General features: G+C 40.2%; 1 protein-coding gene across 3 annotated transcripts in view; it reads right to left on the reverse strand.

Annotated features, from left to right (window-relative positions):
- The window catches only part of ABRAXAS2 (abraxas 2, BRISC complex subunit), a 38,250-nt gene that overhangs the window by 12,101 nt on the left and 5,029 nt on the right, over positions 1–21,120 (reverse strand). For 2 of the 3 annotated variants that reach the window (XM_053309534.1, XM_053309535.1), the window contains exons 2-8: positions 16,676–16,766; positions 12,851–12,887; positions 10,771–10,837; positions 3,709–3,899; positions 2,659–2,778; positions 2,014–2,098; positions 23–137 (exon numbers count right to left, since the gene is read on the reverse strand). In XM_053309534.1, coding sequence (XP_053165509.1) covers positions 23–137; positions 2,014–2,098; positions 2,659–2,778; positions 3,709–3,899; positions 10,771–10,837; positions 12,851–12,887; positions 16,676–16,766 — 706 coding nt within the window. Of the gene's footprint in view, positions 1–22; positions 138–2,013; positions 2,099–2,658; positions 2,779–3,708; positions 3,900–5,355; positions 6,043–10,770; positions 10,838–12,850; positions 12,888–16,675; positions 16,767–21,120 lie in introns of those variants that run through there. The other variant, XM_053309536.1, reaches the window with a different exon arrangement.

Here is a 21,120-nt window from a genome sequence, read left to right on the forward strand (position 1 = left end):
GACATTTACAGAAGATACTTACTTATTTCCTTCTCCTTTTCACTTCTCCTTTGTGAAATTTGCCTTTTTAGCTTATTCACCTCTGCCTGGAAAGATTCAACAGTCCGTTCGCTTTTCTCTAAGTCTATACAAACTGCCTGGGAGAAACACAAGGTTAGTTTAATTCACATTTATTATAGTAAAAATAGACAAAGGACAAGTTCATAGTGGCAGCTGTCTAAACCATGTATTGTATTTTCTTCCACTGAAGCCAAGAGAAGAGTGGGTGGTAAATTTGTTTACCCAACATGCCGCAATCATTAGTATAAGTGTAAGCCACAACACTAAAATCACAACTTAAACTTTTAAAAAAACAAAGAAAAAACATTTGAGATTTGACTGGCATTAAGCCATCATTTTAGTAACAACTGAAATGTATTTAGTGAATAAGCATCAAGAAGTGACTTTTTATAATCCTTCAGCAAGTTTTTAGAAAAACTTCGAAGTGCTCTAGCTAAGTGAGCTTACAGAGATCTGTTCTCTCTCTTTAAAAAGGAATCTCTGTAATCTTGCAGAAAGTATGCCAAAACAAGAGATAAACTAGCTGTTCGCTACACTAAATGAACCACCTCGATGCAGCAGGTGGCAGGGTCCCCATTTCTAAAAATATTAAAAGAGATGGTTGGCATATCCTCAGTTTTGTACCAAATCATCAAGTTAAATGAACCTGAGTATTGCTGCAATCACATATGCACAAATTTCACACTGTTTTAGCTAGGGTGTACCATGCGGAAGTCTCACTATGGATAGCAATAATCACAGCATGACAGGCACTCCATATCTATCCACCCACGCGCTAAAGGAAAGGGCAGTGCTGAAGTGCCAGAAGAGAATGCCTTTTATAAAAATAGAATGATGAGATTTCTTTTATCCATTTAAAGTGAGACAGCAAGTTTCTATGCCAAGTTGCATTGCTTCCAAGCTGGTTTGAGATCTGACAACTTCTCTTGTAGAAGTACTAGGTGCCTGCATATGGATGCCCCTCCCAATAGAATACAATGAGCCATCTGCTAGATACATCTATTGCAAGTTTGATTTTTTTTTAAATTGGTTAAAAATCATCAAGTAACAATGCAGATTTCCAAATCCATCCCAAAGGTATTACAGATCCACATTGCTACAACTTTAAGCCAACAGTTGGTTTATTCTTCTCCTAAAGTTAACCTCCGTCGTAAGTTGGCTTCATCTGGGTCTCCTGCAACTTCAGAGAATTTGAGTGGTCGTGGGAGGAAAGGCAGATGGTAATCATATGCAAGGCTGCCAATAATTCGGGCCACTTGCACCATGTCTAGGTTCTGAAACCTGGATTCAGGCACGTGACTGGCAGTTACTTATAGGTATGACAAATGATGTTGTGGCCCTAGTAGACTGGCACAATTGGTATCTAGTATTTGAGAAGGCAAACTAACTGGCTGGTGTCCTGAACTACTGAAAGGGAAGGGGAAAAAAAAAAAAGAAACAATGGCTTCAATTTCCCCCACTTATTTTAGCCTCTACCATGCATTCTTTGAAGCTCCCTCATCAAATATTTAATGCACAGAGCCGCAGTGCATTATACACTAGGGTGGAGCCCCCAGTCTTGCAATCAAGCCCATAAAGGTTCTGCTCCTAAACAAAGATGCAAAGTTTCAGTGTTCTGTCATGGCAAAGCCTGAAGAGAGCTCTCAGGGCCAAACAATATCTGTCCTCACTACCTCCATTGCAGGCAATTTTTAGAAAATCTGCCTGAAAGTCTTAAATCAGGCAAGGCAGACAACTATTGCCATTAAAATGGCTAGCATAGGCATTAATCTGTTAGATCAAATAGGCTATAGCAGAAGCAGCCAAATGTTTGTTCAACTATTAAAGAAAAGCAAAGTTATTTGAGAGATGTTTTAAATTCAGAATAAAGCTGGTTCTCTTGTAGCTCTGCATTAAAGCACAGAAAGTTGTGACAATTAAATGTTGACCAATATTAAAATAAGAAGGAGTTACCTGTACTTTTTCCTGAAGTGCATTATAAACCTGATATATAGCCCTGATGTCCTTCATCACGCCATCTTTATCAAAAAAATCAGTACTAAAAAATATATGCAGAAATGATTAGTTAGAAAAGATCACAGTCAAATCCTGCTCTTTCAGAGCTGCCTTTTACCCTTTATGGCAGTTTTTTATATAGGGTTATTAAATCTACAGCAATAAACTGTCTCTCTCAAAGAGCCATTTTCCTGCAATATGAACTGCAGAGTAAAGGTGATTCTTGCTCAGCCCAATGTTAAAATAATTTTCTACAATTTTTATTTCCAAGGTAGCAAACAAAGGCTACCTTGTTTGAGGGTGGTTTTGCAGTGTTATCGCATTGACAAAACTCAACTGTTCTATACCAAAAGCCAACACAAGATGCAGGATTTTCACTCAACTCCATAGACATTCTACACATGGAGACTGGTCTATAAACCAGTCTTCAACATATTAACTTTGCTTTTCTTGTGAACTTGCTTTACCTGGATCAGTATTTCATGACTTCACCATACTGTTTAGAAAATGGCACTCATAAAGTAGAGGCAAGAACTCCATCTCTATTCTTGTTTAAGTCCTTGGGATGCCAAAATAGCAATTACATAAGAAAGGGATGCTTACCCATGCTCCTTAATAACTTTGGCATAATTCTGAGAAGTATTTGGCACTGAAGAAACTTTGTATTCCTGCTGGCTTGTGTTGCCTAGATTAGGAATAGTAAGAGACACTCTTTGATTATACCTGCAAAAAAATTCAGAAAGAATTGTTAATATTCACACAGATTGTTTCCTGTGACTTGTCCCTACAAGAGTCCAGTACTAGTAATATGCTAACTTAAACCATGATCTTAATTTTGTGCTTGAGGAAAAATTAATCAGTACTATTAAGAACATACATGATTTACAAGTATGACAGGCCACCAACTAAAAGATGTCTTAAACATTTTAATAGCTTCATTACCAAAACCTCAAGACAGGCTCTTTGAGATACTGATGCAATGCAAGATAGTTAAGTGATCTAAGTAAGACTTTAGCAAAGGGACAGGAAAATTTACTAGCAGATAACACTAATGTAGCTGCTTCTGCAAGGCACAATGGAGTTCATGTGACTAGCAGAACTCCAGAAGTATCTTATGAAGTGTTCTTTTCTTTTAAAATAAATTTCTATACTGCCCAAAACTTGCATCTCTGGGCGGTTTACAATTAGGATTTGATTTAGCAGGAGTGGCTACCACAACAGTGTCCCTTAGTCAGTAGTTCTACAACTTGCCTAGTATTTTTCTAGAGTTATCTCTTCTAGATATATAAAATGCTCAGTACTTCAGAACATTTAGGCAGCTTCCAGACCACAACATGTACTTCTGCAATTTTGTCTGAAAATTTTTACTGCAACACCTTTAAAAAGATTTTTCTACAAGTTGTACAAGCTATTTTAGTGTTTGAGCCAAGAGTGGCTTCAGACAAGGGAGGAGAAGACATTTACTTCAAGAATTCATTTCATACATTAGTAGAAATGGATTCTTGAAAGAGCCTTCTTCAGAGAGCTTTAGAACAGGTTCTAAAGAGATTTCACAAATACTAGGAAGGCATCTGAGAGACCTTCATGTTGTCCTTAACCATTTTAATAAAAGTATTTTGAACCATTATTTTGTAATATCCAGGAATTGTTTACCTTCGGTTTGGTCTAAAGAGAACATATTCTAAAGCATGTGTCGAGTTATTTGCAGTGGAGATGAAACTGAAGAGAAGGAAGACAAGGTCAGGCACTCCAAGAATCTGCGTCAGCTGTTTATGGATGATGTGCTCTCTATATGACATTTGCTGCTGAGTGTTTCTCCTAAATCTGTACCATCCAATAACATTCTACAATAAAGGATGAGTGGAGATAGTATTAAACAAAAGACAAAACTATTTTATCTACTGATATTTCAGAAGTACAGTCATGATAGATGAGCCACTGGAATCAACACAATATCAAGTATTCTGAAGCATAGTATTTCTGATTACAGAAAGAACAGTGTTTTCCATGTGTTTGTATACTCTTAAAGATGTCCATCTACATTAAGATTGACTATCTTCACATTTATAAACCCATCATAATAAAGGATTACATTTTGTAGTTGTGGGAATGACTTTGTTTCAGAGAAGCATCTGCAGATAACTATCACTCTTTTTTTACACCCAGAAAGCTGCACATGATCATGGATGTGCTGCTTCTATACCATGCATTTCGAGAACCACTATCTCTGCGGATTCATGAACTCAGGATTTCTGAGTTAATAATCCTAGAGTTTGTTATTAAGCATGTTTACATAGTACTTTTCCACACTATGGCCAGGATCCAAGAAGCTATTTTAGGTGTGCCCAAGGACTTTAATATGCCCATGTAATATGATCTTTTGTCTTTAAAATGGCCAAGCTGCTCTTGAGAGTGCTTTGCCATATAGTATGGTGTGTTGCTGTTTGAGACACACAAGATGACGTTACTCTTGGGCACATGAAACTAGTTGTAATGATCTTTGAATCCAAGCAGATAGTTCCAAAACCTAAACATTAAACAAGCAAATTCCATATGCATAAATGCAATTCTGTTAATTCAGCAATTACTTCTCCCTGCAGGCAAGCCATCAGATCTTATTAAAAAGCCACCTCAAACTCAGAAAGTTATTTGCAAATGCTAGTACATCAGAAGACCAACAAAAAGAATGAAAAGTTCTGGATGCGCAGCTTTTTGTGGGCATTTCAAGGACTTTCCTGTAAATAAATTTAGGGCCAGCCACATTTACTTTGGATATTACCTTCAATGCATCAAGAAAGATGTTCAAGAGTATTAGCAATTCAAACTTAATGTTATACCAAGTACACAATGTATCATCAATATATTCAAGAAGATGTACATATATTGCATGAACTTAGAATTTATAAACGTCTGATGCACTAATTTTTACAACAGACTTCTTCTAAAGCATTTATAAGAATGTGTTGGCCCAGTGTCTGGAGGCTGTAAGGGCCAAAACAAGCTCATGCTTAATCCCCGCAAGACAGAGTTGCCCTTGTTCAGTTCTCAATCTGGAGAGGTTCCAGTTTCGAGTGTTTCCCTTGATGCAGCCACACACCCCTTGAAAGAGCAGGCTTGCAATTTGGGGGTCACCCTGGATTCACAGCTCCTGCTGGAACAGCAGGTGGAAGCCATGGCCAGTAGAGCCTTGCCCAGTTTTGTCTGGTGCGCCAACTGCATCCTCATCTCAACCAGCAGGCCCTGGCAACCATAACTCATGCCCTTGTCACCTCTCGGTTGCACTATAGCAATACACACTACCTGAGGTTGCCTTTGAAGACTCAGAAGCTTCAGCTGGATCAAAATGTCACGGCCCGGCTGCCTATGAGCAGCAGAAAATATGATCATGTTTCACCTTTGTTGAGGTCGCTGCACTGGCTACCAGTTCGCTTCCAGGTCCAATTCAAAGTGCTGGTTATCACCTATAAAACCCTTTAGGGCTTGGAGCCTGTGTAGCTTCAGGACCACCTCTCCCATCCAACTTCGATCTGCCATTCAAGGTAATCTCAGATGGACCTTTTCAGAGTTCTGGGCCCAGGCCCCTGCTTATGGAACACCTTGCTATTCTGCTAGGCTTTTAGGGTGTGTGTGTGGGGGGGGGTTCTTTTCTCTCCACCTCCCCCAGTCCTTTCATTCTCTGTCTCCCACCACCATCCCCTGCTGTTTTAATTTATGTAAACCGCCTCGAGTTTAAGGAAGTAAATAAATCTGCTAAATAAATAAATATAGTATAGTCAACTGAATTGGTAAGGTAAAGTGTGCTGTTGAGTCGGTGTCATCTCCTGGCAACCACAGAGCCCTGTGGTTGTCTTTGGTAGAATACAGGAGAAGTTTATCATTGCCATCTCCTGCACAATATAAGATGATGCCTTTCAGCATCTTCCTATATTGCTGCTGCCCGATACAGGTGTTTCCCAGAATTGGACATATTACTAAAATAGTTGCATCATCACAGATTCTCTCCAAAGTGTAATGGACTAGGAGTATACTTAGTTCAACTCTGACATGTCATTTACCACAGCACCTAGAAGATTTTCTTCTCTTTTATGATTTGTTATTGAGTGCAATACATTTTATTGTAGAGGAAAAACCAGAAGTTCTCCAACATGAAAAATTCAGCTAAGAACATTCCAGTACAGACTATATAGACACTTAAAACATAAAGGTTGTTTTAGCAAATTATTTTATAGAGCACACGGTTCCACACAAACCAAATGAGAGATGGACAAGTTCTAATTATCAGCAACAATACATTCATCTTGTACAAAATATGTGGATTCAAACTAAATTTGTTTTGGAAAAGATGTCAGCACAAGCAGCAGGTTTATAAGACTGGTGCGCATGTACTAGTGACTACACAGAGGCTATACTCATTACCTCCTTGTGGCAGCTGTGCAGGAAACTGTTCATTTGTGGGAACCTGCCTTGTAAAGAAGCTTCCCATTACTTCATTACTACAATCCAGTTCAACATTTAAGTAACTTTTAGAATCACGAGTCTCTCTACAAGAGAGCAGTTTGCCACATAGGCAGCTTTATCAGGAAATAGTTTAGAACCATCTCATGCAGCAACTGCTCACAGGCATCAGCCTTTGATCATTACATAAAGTTTCTACATACTTTCCCTAAGAATCTAGAATGGAGGTCTACAGTTAGCCGCTCACCCTGGGGGGACTACAGAGCAACTGAAACAGCATAGTCTCTCTCAACTATGGGCAACGTGAGATGATGCTGAAGTAGCCAAGGGAACTGAATGAGTTTTGCTTGTATATGTAGTAGGAGTGTGTATGGGACAGGTTTTGCATTCCATTCCATGTTCGTAACAGAATGCAAAATGGACCAAATGTTCCAACCAGAACACTGGGGCAACCCGCTGTTTCTACAGAACAAGCCTATTCCACTCGGAACGTTCTGAGTGTTCCAGCTTAAAATAAAAAAGGAGAGACAGTGAAGGTACCTTTAGCATTAATCAAAACTCTTCCCAGCAGTAACGTGCTGGGCCGGCACTGCAAGCCGCGGCGGCAGGTCTCCCAAGTTTACCTGGCCTCCGCGCATGTGTGGAGGCCAGGTGAACTCTGGGGACAAGCTGCCGTGCAGGGTGCCATCTAGAGTGCCACAGTGGCTTGCAGTGCCAGCCCGGTGTATTACTGCTGGTTAGAGAACAGTTTTGATTAGTTTAATGTTCAAAGTACTTCTAAGTGCTTGGATTGATGCTAAAGTTTTACCTCTTGAAAGCCCCTAGCACCACCCTCACTATCTTCAGGTTGTTATTTTTTTTAAGCTGGAACACTCAGAATGGAATGGGCTTGTTCTGTTCTGAGCTCAGGGCCCCCTTTTTAGGGATGTTCTGTTCCAAGCGTGGAACACTCAAAATGACCTGTTGCACGTCGGAAAATTATGTACATACCTATATGTAGGGCTGACCTAATAACCATACAGGGAGTAGGATGGGTGGCGGGGAGAGAAGAGGAGACTAGGAGGAATGAGTTTTTCAAAAATTGATAGGGTTATGACCAAGGCCATCTTTTTCCCTTTCCCTTACCCCTGCACAAAGTATTCAGTCAAGATGACCGTCAGATACCTTCCAGTCCTATAGTTTCTAGGAGTCCAAAGAGGCAGTACCAATTATTAAATCTGTAAAGAACCCCTTCAGTGATCTCCAGGACTCAGAATTACAGGCCAGTATCCAAACTCTCTCTTGGCCAGGGTGGTCAAATGGCTCCTGATGCTTGTGGTTAAGATTTCTATTGGACTTCTGGTCTGGGGTTTGAGATTGCCCTCTCCAAAGGACAAGAGCCCACAAGGTAAGTTGGTTGCAGTACCATGAACAGCTCCATGGAACAAACTTATCCAAAAGCAAAGACAGGCTGAGCTCCGAGCTCAGGCTACTCCTCCTGGGCTCCATCTCCTTGCCTGGAGAATGGAAGGCTTCTAGCCTAGGGTCTGACACTTCTCTTTACCTGATCCTGCCTAGCCTGTTTCTAGTGGCAGCATGCAGCTATCAAGGAGAGTGATAATGTGGGAGGGGCCAGCTTCAGAAGGCTCAGTCTCAGAGGATGCTGTTTCAAGAGGCTTCATTCTGCTGCTCTCTCAAGTTCTGGCTTGGTTCCTTGTCCAGAGTTGGGTTCAGGGCTGGTTCTGCATTCTCAGGGTCTGACTCAGAGTCATTAGACAGGGTGCAAACAATGACAGACTGCCTTGGTAGACTTTAACTAGGAAGAGGTTTGTTTATTTGATTTTTATATCACCTCACCCAGATGGCCCTAGAAGACTCACAAATATAAGCACAGATAAAAACTCATTAAAACAAAAACCAGTTTAAAACCATTACAGTACTGAACAAAGCCTAGGCTATAAATATGTTATAGGGCTCTTTTAAAGGCTGCTAAAACTCTTAAGCTACTGAGAAGACCCGATCCCGAGTTGTTTCCATACAAGCTGGTTGTAGCCGGAGTTGGACCTCTCCTGATGACCTTAAAGGGTGGTGGTGGGGTCATACTGAAGAAGGTGCTCTCCCAGCTAACCCGGTCCTAAACCGTTTAGGACTTTGTATTTTGCCAGCACTTTGTATTTTGCCTAGAAACATGGCAGCCAGTGCAATTGTTTATAATATGGTCTCTGAGAAACTCCGGAAACCAAGCTGGCTGCTGCATTTTGAACTAACTGAAGTTTCTGGACAAAATACAAAAGGCTGTTCCACTTTGAGCACATTGCAGCAGTCAAGCCTAGAGGTTACCAGTGAGTGCACCACAGTTTTGAGATCATTATCGTCAAAGAACAAATGTAGCTGTGCATCAACCAAAGTTGACAGAAAGTGCTCTTGGCCATAGCCTCCACCTGAGACACAAGGGTGAAGCGTAGGTCCAGAAGCACTCCCAAGCTATGTACCTGTTCCTTAGGGGGAATGCAGCCCCATCCATAACAGGAGGTTCTATCACATCCCTCAAACTATGATCTATCACCATTAGTAACTCCATCTTGTTTGTATTCAGCTTCAATTTATTATCCCTCAGAAGGAGATGAAGTGCAACTCTCTCTTCTCCTAGATCTCCTATCCCCTGCTAACTGGGCAAAGAGGCACCTTTTACTGTGGTGATTCTCTTTCTTTAGCAGGGGGAGAGTAACTGGCCCTATCCACCCCCAGCACAATACCCCCAGTGACTGTTGCTGGTGTCTATCTTGTGTTTCTTTTTAGAATGTGAGCCCTTTGGGGACAGGGAGCCATCTTATTTATTTATTATTTCTCTGTGTAAACCTCCCTGAGCCATTTTTGGAAGAGCGGTATAGAAATCGAAATAATAATAATAATAATAATAATAATAATAATAATAATAATAATAATAATAATAGGTCCTTGGGAAGGACTCGATGTCTGGATAAAACAAACCAGTCAATAACACCTGTCTGACTGTGTAAACAAGAAATAATAATAATAGATCTCCCAGCAGCTGATCAAGAAGATGGACTGTGTGGGCTGTGAGTATGGGGCATTGCTCTGCAATGGTTGCACTCCTACCTCATCAGAAGGATACAGAAGATGGTGGTAGATTGTTCTGCTCTTTGGAACCCCCCCCCCCCCCCGCCGCCAGGTTTTATCCTTTCTTCAGGGTTTTAACATTGAACGCAAGACCGCTGGGAAACGTTTTATCCAGACTTCTGGATCAGGTCATTACCAATATGCCCAGCTCTATTTCCTCTTTCCATCTTAATCAGATGTAAAGTTTTGTTCTTGCATGACTGCTTGAGATTGGCTGCGAGCTGAATAAACTTACTCCATCTCAACACAATGGACTTGATCATGATGGGACTAAACCTGCAGATGCACTAAACCTGATGCACTAAACCTGCAGATTTAATGGGCTTGCCTAGAGGAAATGACTTCTAGAAGAAATTTCACTGCTTGGGAGTATCCCTGGATCATGTTCTCCCCTGGGTTCTCAGGGCTGTGGCAGCAAACACAGTATCAGCTATGGTGATTACACCATGATGCCCTTCCAATCCTCCTTGGAAGAGACAGATCTTGTCACTGCTGTACATACTTCATTAACCTTGACTGGATTACTGTCCTAAAATGCACATGGAACTGCCCTTGAAGAGAACTCAAACTTGTGTCCCATATTCATATCTACAATTTGACATCACCTAATTCTGCAACAGCATGACTATCAATCAGGTCAAGTTTGAGGTGCTGGGACTTCCCTTTAGAGCACTGTAAGATATAGATCCACGTACTCAAGAGACCATGTTCTCCTATATGATTCTCTGTTGACTGAAGTCAAATGATGAGGGTGCCAGCAAAACCAAACAAATAACTCTACAGCCCACTGAGGCTATAGGTGGTGACTTCTGCATTTGTAGAATCCTATCACTTAAAATTTGACAGATCTAGATGTCTAATATATCTGAATCAGCTTTTCTTTTAAATGTTATGTTTTACTAGCTTTCCTGTAAAGAAATTACTAGGTTTGCCTACAGTTTTGTTGTAAACTGTAAACACCTTAAATATATAGTTTTATTACCCTCCACTTCAGATTTAAACTGAAAAGCAGATTATGAAATTCTAGGAAAGGAAACAAAACTCCTAGAACCAAATTGTGAGAGTGCTCCTTACTTCACAAACATTCATTACATTTTCTTGCAGCAGGCTCACCTATATTTTTAGATTATACACACTTACTTTTCGCCGATCTTTAAGAATCTGGTCCAAATTCTCTTCATTTACTTTTCCTGCATAGTCATAAAAGCTTGAAAAGGAAAAACTGAGACTTAGTTTACACAAATTGTAGTCATGTATACTGGAACACAGTGTATGCTTCAATAATTAAAATGGTGTATCTGAACTGAACAGATTTCATTCACAATATGATCCAAGTAGTTTTAGAATACCAGACTGAGCAAAGCCCCTTTGTCATGCATGTGGGACAGAGTCTTCTGTTACTGCTGCCAGTCTAGAATGCTCTGCCTGGGCTTGTCTGCTCCCTGCCTTCTCAAGTTGGCCAAAATTTTTATTCATCTAGGCTCTGGGCCCTTGGTGGGATTTCTCTCCCTGCTGCCTTATGTATTTGTTGCTTTCGAGAACGATTCTGTTACTATGTTGATTTTAGTATTTGTTTAAAGACACAGTAAAATACTCAGTAAAGCAAATACAAACTTATACACTGCCTTGACAGTGTATCAGCTTAAAATACACAGGTCCATGACATGCTTCAGCATCCCACTACTTCCAGAATACACATATAGGGAACACATGTAAACTAGGACTCTGGCTATGCTTTCATAGACTTCAGTATGGGATTGGCTTAAGGCAGGTAGACATAACTTTCTGTCCTTGTCAAACAAGAGGGCTTTATTTCTCTAAAAGCAGTTCAATGCAATTAACGTTCTCAGTCTCTAGTTCAGCAGTCTGAGCTGAAGGTCAATCTTTGGGCAACCCACAAAGTCACCAGCATGCTATATATTATATGGGCATCCAATTGGTGCCAACAGTTAAGTGAGCCTACACAGTCACTAGATGCAGAGATTCAGATGTAAACTTTTATATTAAGTATACTCTGTGCTGGAAAGAGAATTTAAAGATTACCATGCTCTTAGACTTATCTGAGAATTCTTAGTCTCTTCCTAGCGGGAGTTTACAGTCAATTACACACAGATTAGTTGACAGCGGTCTAATAAAGCAATTTTTTGTTCAAATAATCAGCACAGGAAAAATGGGCATTTATGCCAGCCACAGGTTAGTTCCTTATGTTGCACAACCCTACCATTTAGGGAACAAAGGACAGTTTATTTAGAACTATTTAAAACTAGCAGAGCCACAGCTATATTCATCCTAAAGCAAATCACTATAGGTCAGACATTGTGCATTCACAGATCTCAAGATAGGTGCAACTCTTTATAGAGAGTGCTCAAAATATGCTGCTGCACATGAATATAATAAGTCGAGCAGTAAACACTATGGCTGACATTCAGACTAATATCACAGTAGCACAACCAACACAGAGGCACACTCGGAAGGTCACACAGCCAAGAGGATACTCAGTCTCATGCTCTCAGTTCACTCGGGCAAGTGTTGCGCAACAAGGAGAGAGGAAACCTTTGCATCATATATGGATTAAGGAAGGGCAGGTGGTGTCCTCTTAAACCAATGCAACTATAATCTGGAATGCAAGCTCCCAACTTAGTGTGATAATGTCTGCACTAAGTGTAGCATTAGTCTGGAAGTCAGTCTATATGCTCTAAACTCATAAGTGAATCTATAAAATGTTCTTTTAAGTATATAGGCCTGCTTTCAGAAACCAGAACTCCCTATTTACAAGGGATATATATTTACTTACTAGGTTTGGTACAAAGAAACCACCGATAAATGTTCCGGTGAAAATGAGAGTGTCTGATCAAGAGGTTGACGACACATGGAGCATTATGCATCCAATTCCCTACAACCGAAGTTTCTTCCCATCATGAATTGCATCTTCATATAACAAAACTGCAGAATTTTAACATCTCTATATATCTCAGAGAAATTAATAGAGAAGAACCTGGGAAGACCACTCCAATGGATACATACATACTGGAAACAGTAACTTAACAGCATAGTGTCTCAGTCAACAGTAATAAATTTAGCACCCACCCATGGCTTCTAGAGATAGCAAGAAATATATCATGCACTTTGAATCCGGTTTGACTGCTTTTTAGTTCTTAGTTTAATGCTGGATTTAGCCCAACTACAGTTGACTCAGAGGGTGCAGAAGAAACTAACTTACCTAAAGAGTTTTGAACAAGGTTCATGATTATGGATTTCTGTAACGAAAAAAAAGGCAACAATGAATGTTTCAGTTACTCAAGACCCAAGGGGAAAAAACCTACAAACGTACATTTTCCCAAGTACCGGTCAGTGAACAAATAAGCACTTCTGTATCCCAGAACATATGCTGCCCTCACATCAAAAAAATGCCCTCACATCAAAAAAATCAAGTTACTGCAGCAGCGCTTCTCTGTAAGTTAAGAAAGTGTAGGATCCTTAAACATGGCCTGACTTTACATTTCTGTTACAGCAGTTTAAGTACTGTCATGCCTTAGAATCAATCCAGTAATTCAAATACCCTTCTGTGGGCACCACATCAGTGAAGTTTCCAACAGAGAAAGGAGAGTTTTGTTTTACAGGAACATTAGGTTTACATAATAGTATTTTGTACAAGCAATTGTTTCCGTCAACAGAACAACTCCCTTTATATTAAATATTTCTAATGATGGAGTAGGACACAGCATGCAGAAGTGTTGCCAAGTTCCCAGCTTAACAGTCCCCTTAGCAACCACCCAAGCTCAAGGTACTACTTGGCAGTTCAGCTGGGAACAGTTGAATTGGAAAAACATGCAAACCCAGGTGCACATGGACACTCACTCATGACCTAAATGCTCTCTAGTTTTTCTTATACAGAAACTATAAACATGCACCTGGGACTTGCTGCCAACTCCAAAGCTACACCAAGAAACACCACTGAATTGAATTCCATGTAAGTAGTTTACAGGAGTCACTCATTTCACCTTTTTAGTCTCCAAAGAATCCCAATGAGCAATGTGGGAGTGTAATCCTAAAATGTAAAATATTAGGTTGTACTATCTGCAACCTATCCATTATCAAAAAGGGTGCAAAGAATGGGTGCTTGCACAAAGCCTAAGTCACAGAATGGTGAATATCAGTTTTCTGTCCAACATCATATATTCCAAAGTATTATTAAGGCATACAGAAGGCATACAGAACTCCAGGAGAGTACGGTTAGTTGCAACATAGGGATCCAAGGCATTTAAATTATAAGACAGATAATTTACAACATTTTTTTGAAGGCATATTGTTTCCACAGTTTCCAAGATTTTCCTCAAACATCCATTTTATATGAGGAGTGAACAAAAGTTGATTAGAAAAGCTCTAAACATTGAAAGCTGTTCTTTTTAAAAATAGCCTGACTAAATATATATTCAAGCACATTACTCACTTAACTGAATCATAATATAAAATTATACCCAAGATAAAGATGGCTTTTCTACATATAGAACAAGTCATTGATAACATCTCCAACATAAAGTATTAAGTTGTCACAAACTTGATACTGGGGATCAGAGATTGGAAAGTCACAGGTACTAGGATCCAGCCCCAGGATGCAGGGGATACCATCATGTACAGGTGAAACTCGAAAAATTAGAATATCATGCAAAAGTTCATTAATTTCAGCAATGCAAATTAAAAGGTGAAACTGATATATGAGATAGACGCATTACATGCAAAGCGAGGTAAGTCAAGCCTTAATTTGTTATAATTGTGATGATCATGGCATACAGCTCATGAGAACCCCAAATCCACAATCCCAGAAAATTAGAATATTACATGAAACCAATAAAACAAGGATTGTAAATAGAACAATATCAGACCTCTGAAAAGTATAAGCATGCATATGTATTCAGTACTTGGTTTGGGCCCCTTTTGCAGCAATTACTGCCTCAATGCGGCGTGGCATGGATGCTATCAGCCTGTGGCACTGCTGAGGTGTTATGGAAGACCAGGATGCTTCAACAGCGGCCTTCAGCTCTTCTGCATTGTTTGGTCTCATGTCTCTTATCCTTCTCTTGGCAATGCCCCATAGATTCTCTATGGGGTTCAGGTCAGGCGAGTTTGCTGGCCAATCAAGCACAGTAATCCCATGGTCATGGAACCAAGTTTTGGTACTTTTGGCAGTGTGGGCAGGTGCCAAGTCCTGCTGGAAAATGAAGTCAGCATCCCCATACAGCTCGTCTGCGGAAGGAAGCATGAAGTGCTCCAAAATCTCCTGATAGACGGCTGCGTTGACCCTGGACTTAATGAAGCACAGTGGACCAACACCAGCAGGTGACATGGCTCCCCAAATCAACACAGACTGTGGAAACTTCACACTGGACTTCAAGCATCTTGCATTGTGTGCCTCTCCATTCTTCCTCCAGACTCTGGGTCCTTGGTTTCCAAATGAGATGCAAAAGTTGCTCTCATCAGAAAAGAGGACTTTGGACCACTGAGCAACAGACCAGTTCTTTTTTTCTTGAGCCCAGGTAAGACGCTTCTGACGTTGTTTGTTGTTCAGGAGTGGCTTGACAAGAGGAATACGACATTTGAAGCCCATGTCCAGGATCCGTCTGTGTGTGGTGGCTCTTGATGCACTAACTCCAGCCTCAGTCCACTCCTTGTGAAAGTCCCCAACACTTTTGAATGGCCTTTTCCTGACAATCCTCTCCAGGCTGCGGTCATCCCTGCTGCTTGTGCACCTTTTTCTTCCACACTTTCCCCTTCCACATAACTTTCTATTAATGTGCTTTGATACAGCACTTTGGGAACATCCAACTTCTTTTGCAATTACCTTTTGAGGCTTTTCCTCCTTATGGAGGGTGTCAATGATGGTTTTCTGCACAACTGTCAAGTCAGCAGTCTTTCCCTTGACTGTGATTCCTAATGAACCAGACTGAGAGACCATTTAAAGGCTCAGGAACCCTTTGCAGGTGTTATGGATTGATTAGCTGATTGGAGTGGGACACCTGGAGCCTAGACTGTTGAACCTTTTCACAATATTCTAATTTTCTGGGATTGTGGATTTGGGGTTCTCATGAGCTGTACGCCATGATCATCACAATTATAACAAATTAAGGCTTGACTTCTCTCGCTTTGCATGCAATGCGTCTATCTCATATATCAGTTTCACCTTTTAATTTGCATTACTGAAATTAATGAACTTTTGCACGATATTCTAATTTTTCGAGTTTCACCTGTATATCACCAAGGAGATCCATCTACTGTGCCAAAGTGAACTTGGAGGCTCTTTTTTATGCAGTTTACCTATGCTTTGCAGTTTGTTTCTGTTGTCAAATTATGACAATTTACTCTGTATAAGTAGCCACCTAATGGTGCAGCGGAGAAATGACTTGAGTAGCAAGCCAGAGGTTGCCAGTTCGAATTCCCGCTGGTATGTTTCCCAGACTATGGGAAAAACCTATATCGGGTAGCAACATAGAAAGATCCTGAAAGGCATCAGCTCACACTGCACAGGAGACAGAAATGCTAAACCCCTCCTATATTCTACCAAAGACAACCACAGGGCTCTGTGGTCGCCAGGAGTTGACACCAACTTGACGGCACACTTTACCTTTACTCTGTATAAACAATTCATATTATGAAAAACTGCTCTGCCTAGTAACTACCAGACTTTGCTTCTAACATACATCATGAGCAAAGTTATCCATTAAATAAGACATATCATGCTACATTGTCTAAACATTAGAAAGGCTATCATACATACACATTATACAAGTTATACCCTCCTAGAGAGTGTTAATGCTTTATTTAGTTATAAGCAAAATTGAGCAGGGGTTAAATTAATGTAGTAAACATTATTGACCACTACTGCATACCAATGGGAAACTAGTTTAAAATTGATTTGAATGTAAGTCAATCCACCCTGTTTACACTGGTTTAGTAACTTATACTTATAAGAAAGCTTGCTGAAAGATCTTTTATAATTAGAAACTTTAAATAATTAGATCTACAGACTCTGAAGATTGGTGCTACTTACCAATTACTTGTAAAAATTCAGTGTTGCTGATCTGTGAGTCACTAATGCTAAAAGTCTCCTCTTGTCTTACCTCTCCCAACAGAAATCCTTCCTATAAGTGGAACAAAAATATATTCTGATTTAAGACAGAACAACTGTTTTGTATTTCATATAAATTGCCTTGAATTTGAACTCATCTTGTTATGTCACATTACAGAATACTGCAATATACAGACAAAGGAGGAAGCCCATTTAAAACATTGTATCCTTTATCTACAGTGTAGTAACTTTTGTGCAAAAAAGGATTCTGAGTTGGCCTGTTCAATACTTAATCAAAGAGCCTTCAACTACAGAATAATTTATCATATTTATATACCTCCTGATATGTGTAACTCTAGGTGGTGTACATAATCCAAAATACAATATTTAATAAGTTAAAGACAATTTCACATAATAAAAATAGTTAGACAGTTTAAAATTAGCTTTAATTAAAAGCTGGATAAAAGAACTGTGTCTTTATTATAGCTACATAATCATGTGGGTTCAGGAAGAACTATTAGACCAAATCATAAAGGCAAAAGGTTTGGGACCAATGCTTTATTTTATGAGCAGTACTGACTCCTAACCCCTTATCAAAGGTACCCGGAACCCAGTTTCCCTAATACATCCCTTTCTTAAACACTATGTCAAAGAATTTTCAGATCTACAGCAAGTGTCCTAACAGTTGTGAGAAGGACAGTTAGAAGACAAAGGAAGAGTACTTTCACAATACAACAGCGGTTCCAGTCCTATCTCGCTGGGCAATTCCAGTTGGTGTCAATTGGGGATAAGTGTTCTGTGCCCTGGCACCTTTCTTGTGGGGTTCCACAGGGCTCAGTCCTTTCTCCCATTCTCTTTAACATCTACATAAAGCCGCTGGGCCTGGTCATCTGTCAGTTTGGAGTAAGTTCTCATCAATATGCTGATGATACTCAGCTTCATATCTCTATCCTTGGCCAACAGGTGATGCCGTTCATGTGCTCGCTCAGTGCCTAGAGGCTGTCAGGACCTGGATGGGCCAAAACAAGTTCAGACTTAATCCCTCCAAGACCGAGTTGCTCTTGTTCAGTTTGCGATCTGGCCAATTGCCGTGTGTGAGTTTATCTCTTGACAAGGTTGCGCTTCCCTTGAGACGGTTCGTGATCTGGGGGTCCTTCTGGACTTGCGGCTCCTGCTTGAACAGCAGGTGGAGGCCGTGGCCAGGGGTGCCTTTAGCCAGCTTTGGCTGGTTCGCCAGTTACAGCCTTTTCTTGACTGGCAGGCCCTGGCAAGGGTTGCCTTTGAAAACAATTTGGAAGCTTCAACTAGCCCAGAATGCAGTGGCCCACTTCCTCATGGGTGGCTGTCGATTTGATAGTCTTACACTTCTTTTACGGTCACTACACTGGTTGCTTCTTCACTTCTGGGTCCAATTTAATGTGCCTGTTCTCGCCTACAAAACCCTTATGGGCTTAGCACCTGTATACCTCTGAGATCGGCTCTCTCAGCCAGTTGTATCCAATCCTGTGAGGTCCTCTCAGTTGGCCCTCCTTAGTGTGCTGGGCCCTGGTGTAGCGCGTGGTGCCTGTGCCCATAGGAGGGACTTCTCTGTGGCCACCCCTCTTCTTTGGACACCCTCCCCACTCCTGATTCGTTCAGCCCTCTCCTTAGTGGCTTTTAAGGCCCTTCTTAAGACCTACCTTTTTTGCCAGTTTTTTGCCCTTTAATTGTTTTTAGAATTATTGTTCACTGCCCAGAGTCTTTGGAGGAGGTGGCATACAAGACATTTTGAATAAATGAGTGAATAAATAAATAAACAGCAGCTCTAAAAGTCTTCTTGCTTTCTGTAGTGTCTGCAAGCCACAACAATGGAAACAGAAAATCAAGGTGTGGCTGTATCTTTGCCCTGCATAATACTGAACTACAAATACAAGAGTCTAGAGCACAATATACAGAAGTCACAATACAGCAGCTGTATATTGCAAAATGAAGCCAGAACCTTCCTATTTTTGACTTTGGAACAGCTTGTACTTCCCGAACTTTGCCTTTCATAGCAGACATCAGTAATCAAAACTGTTTAAGGAAAATAGAGGTTATATTAAAGGGCAGGACAAACACTAAAAAATTATGGAAACCATGAACACCATCTAGTGTTTTTTTCTGCTAGCTAAATGCATCAATCCATTTGAGAGCACAACATAGTTATGCCCATTTTCGCTATCAAAAATGACAGCTCAGTCACTAGTAAAGTCAATATTAAGTCTGCTTGCTTAGAACAGTCATGTTAGTTAATTAAGTCACTAAACAAGAAGCTGGAGGATATTTTTCAAATAACTATGTTCTTCTACCTGATCAGCCCTTAAAACTTGGTTCCTGGGTATCATCATTAATTTTTTAAAATAAGCCAAACTTGTTTTTCATTAAGGGCATGGGGTGGGAGAGAACAGTAAACCAATGTTTACTATTATTGTTCTATTATTATTATTATTAAGTTAATTTTATTACTTTTCTTGTATCTGTGTTAGCTGCCCCAAGCAGTAGTGCACTGGAGGGGTGGAGTATAAATATTTTAATTAATTAATAAATATTAATAATTTGGTCTTAAACAATGTTGACACATAGGAAGCTGTCTTGTACTGAGTCTGACCATTGGTTCATCTAGCTCAGTATTATCTACCCAGACTGGGAGTGGCTTCTCCAAGGTTGCAGGCAGAAGTATCTTCCAGCCCTAGAGATGCCAGGGAGGGAACTTGGAACCTTCTGCATGCAAGTGCTCTTCCCAGGGTGGCCCCGTCCCCTAAGGGGAATGAATATCTTACAGTACTCACACATGTAGCCTCCCCTTCAAATCAAACCCTGCTTAGCAAATGGGACAATGTATGCTTGCTACCCCAAGACCAGCTCTCCTCCTGATCCAGTGAACTCTTGTGTGCTACAAAAGGTGAGGTTTGGAAATAAAAAGCTGTTCTCACACACCATCAAGGCAGTTCACATAAAAATGTATTCAGATATTATGATTTTCAACATTAACAGTCAATGAAAAAACCAGTTATGCCAAGAGTGGTTATACATAAGCCAAATGTAGTATACACACACACACACCACAAGTATATGAAAAACAGATTTATACCAGTAGTGTTTTGATTCTGTACAAAATTAAGCTGGTATTAAAATAAGTGCTTTTTAGGGCTCCCTCACCTCCATAGGTGTGTTTTCAGACAGGTTCTCATAGACATATGGAAAGTATTTGAATTAAAAACTCCACATGTAATTCATGAGAACACATTTCTGTAAAAAAAAAAAATCCATTTTGCAAGGAGTCCCAATTATCAAGAAAAACATGAATAGATTGCTACTCCCTTTGAGAAGCTTTAATGTGCCAATACGTTAAAAAATGAGGCCAATACTATAGCTCAATCCAGACACAACGCCCAACTATAGTTTAGCTCTATGTGAATGAATCTTGGGCTTGCATGCTCCTCCTTCTACATTCCTGTCTGCTGGGAAACAAAAGTTCAACATCACAAACCAAATTAGCAAACCACACTTTTCCTGGTTAATGTGTAACTGCAAATGTAAGTGACCCCTGCATTTAGAGCTACAAATTAGCTTTTATTTAACCCCTGCTAACTTGGCAAAGAGGCACCTTTTATAGTGGTGATTCTCTTTATTGAGCAGGGGGAGAGTAACTGGCCCTATCCACCCCAGCACAGTACCTCCAGTGACTGTTGCTGGTGTCTATCTTGTGTTTCTTTTTAGATTGTGAGCCCTTTGGGGACAGGGATCCATCTTATTTATTTATTATTTCTCTGTATAAACCGCCACGAGCCATTTTTGGAAGGGTGGTATAGAAATTGAACAAATGAATGAATTGTACACAGTGCTTTGTGTACAAGTGTAGAAAAGCAGTCCATATATCCATCACACACACAAAAGTGGGTTACATCCTAACAAGCAGACATCATTCCAACAGGTGCTATTGGCTGCATTTGTACCAACATCTGATCTTATGATTTATAAAAAGAAGTATCCCTGGGGGAAAAGGTTTAACATCAAAGGAGCTGCATCTAACAAGATAGTTCAGACAACATAATGTTAAACCACTGTTTGCAGAGTAAAACCAGGATTTGCTGGGATGTCTGAACCAACATCATTCAAGTCACCATGGTATGCATGTGGCTACTAAACCAGGATTTGAAACAATGGTTTTAAGCTGGTTTGCAAGCTATAGTTTCTACATATTCAAAACAAACCATGGGTAAAGCAACATTTGAAACCACAGACACTACTGCTTGAAATAACATCTTGGGATTCTCAGGGAAGAGAGGGAAACTGTAAGCACTGATTTGTCTGTACATCTGGAACACATATCATGATTTTGAGTCTCAATTACAGTCAATGAAAGCCATAGTTCAGCACTATATCTTAACTATCCCAGTGAACTCATC

Source organism: Hemicordylus capensis, chromosome 3 (genome assembly GCF_027244095.1).
Source record: "Hemicordylus capensis ecotype Gifberg chromosome 3, rHemCap1.1.pri, whole genome shotgun sequence".
Taxonomy (NCBI): Eukaryota; Metazoa; Chordata; class Lepidosauria; order Squamata; family Cordylidae; genus Hemicordylus; species Hemicordylus capensis.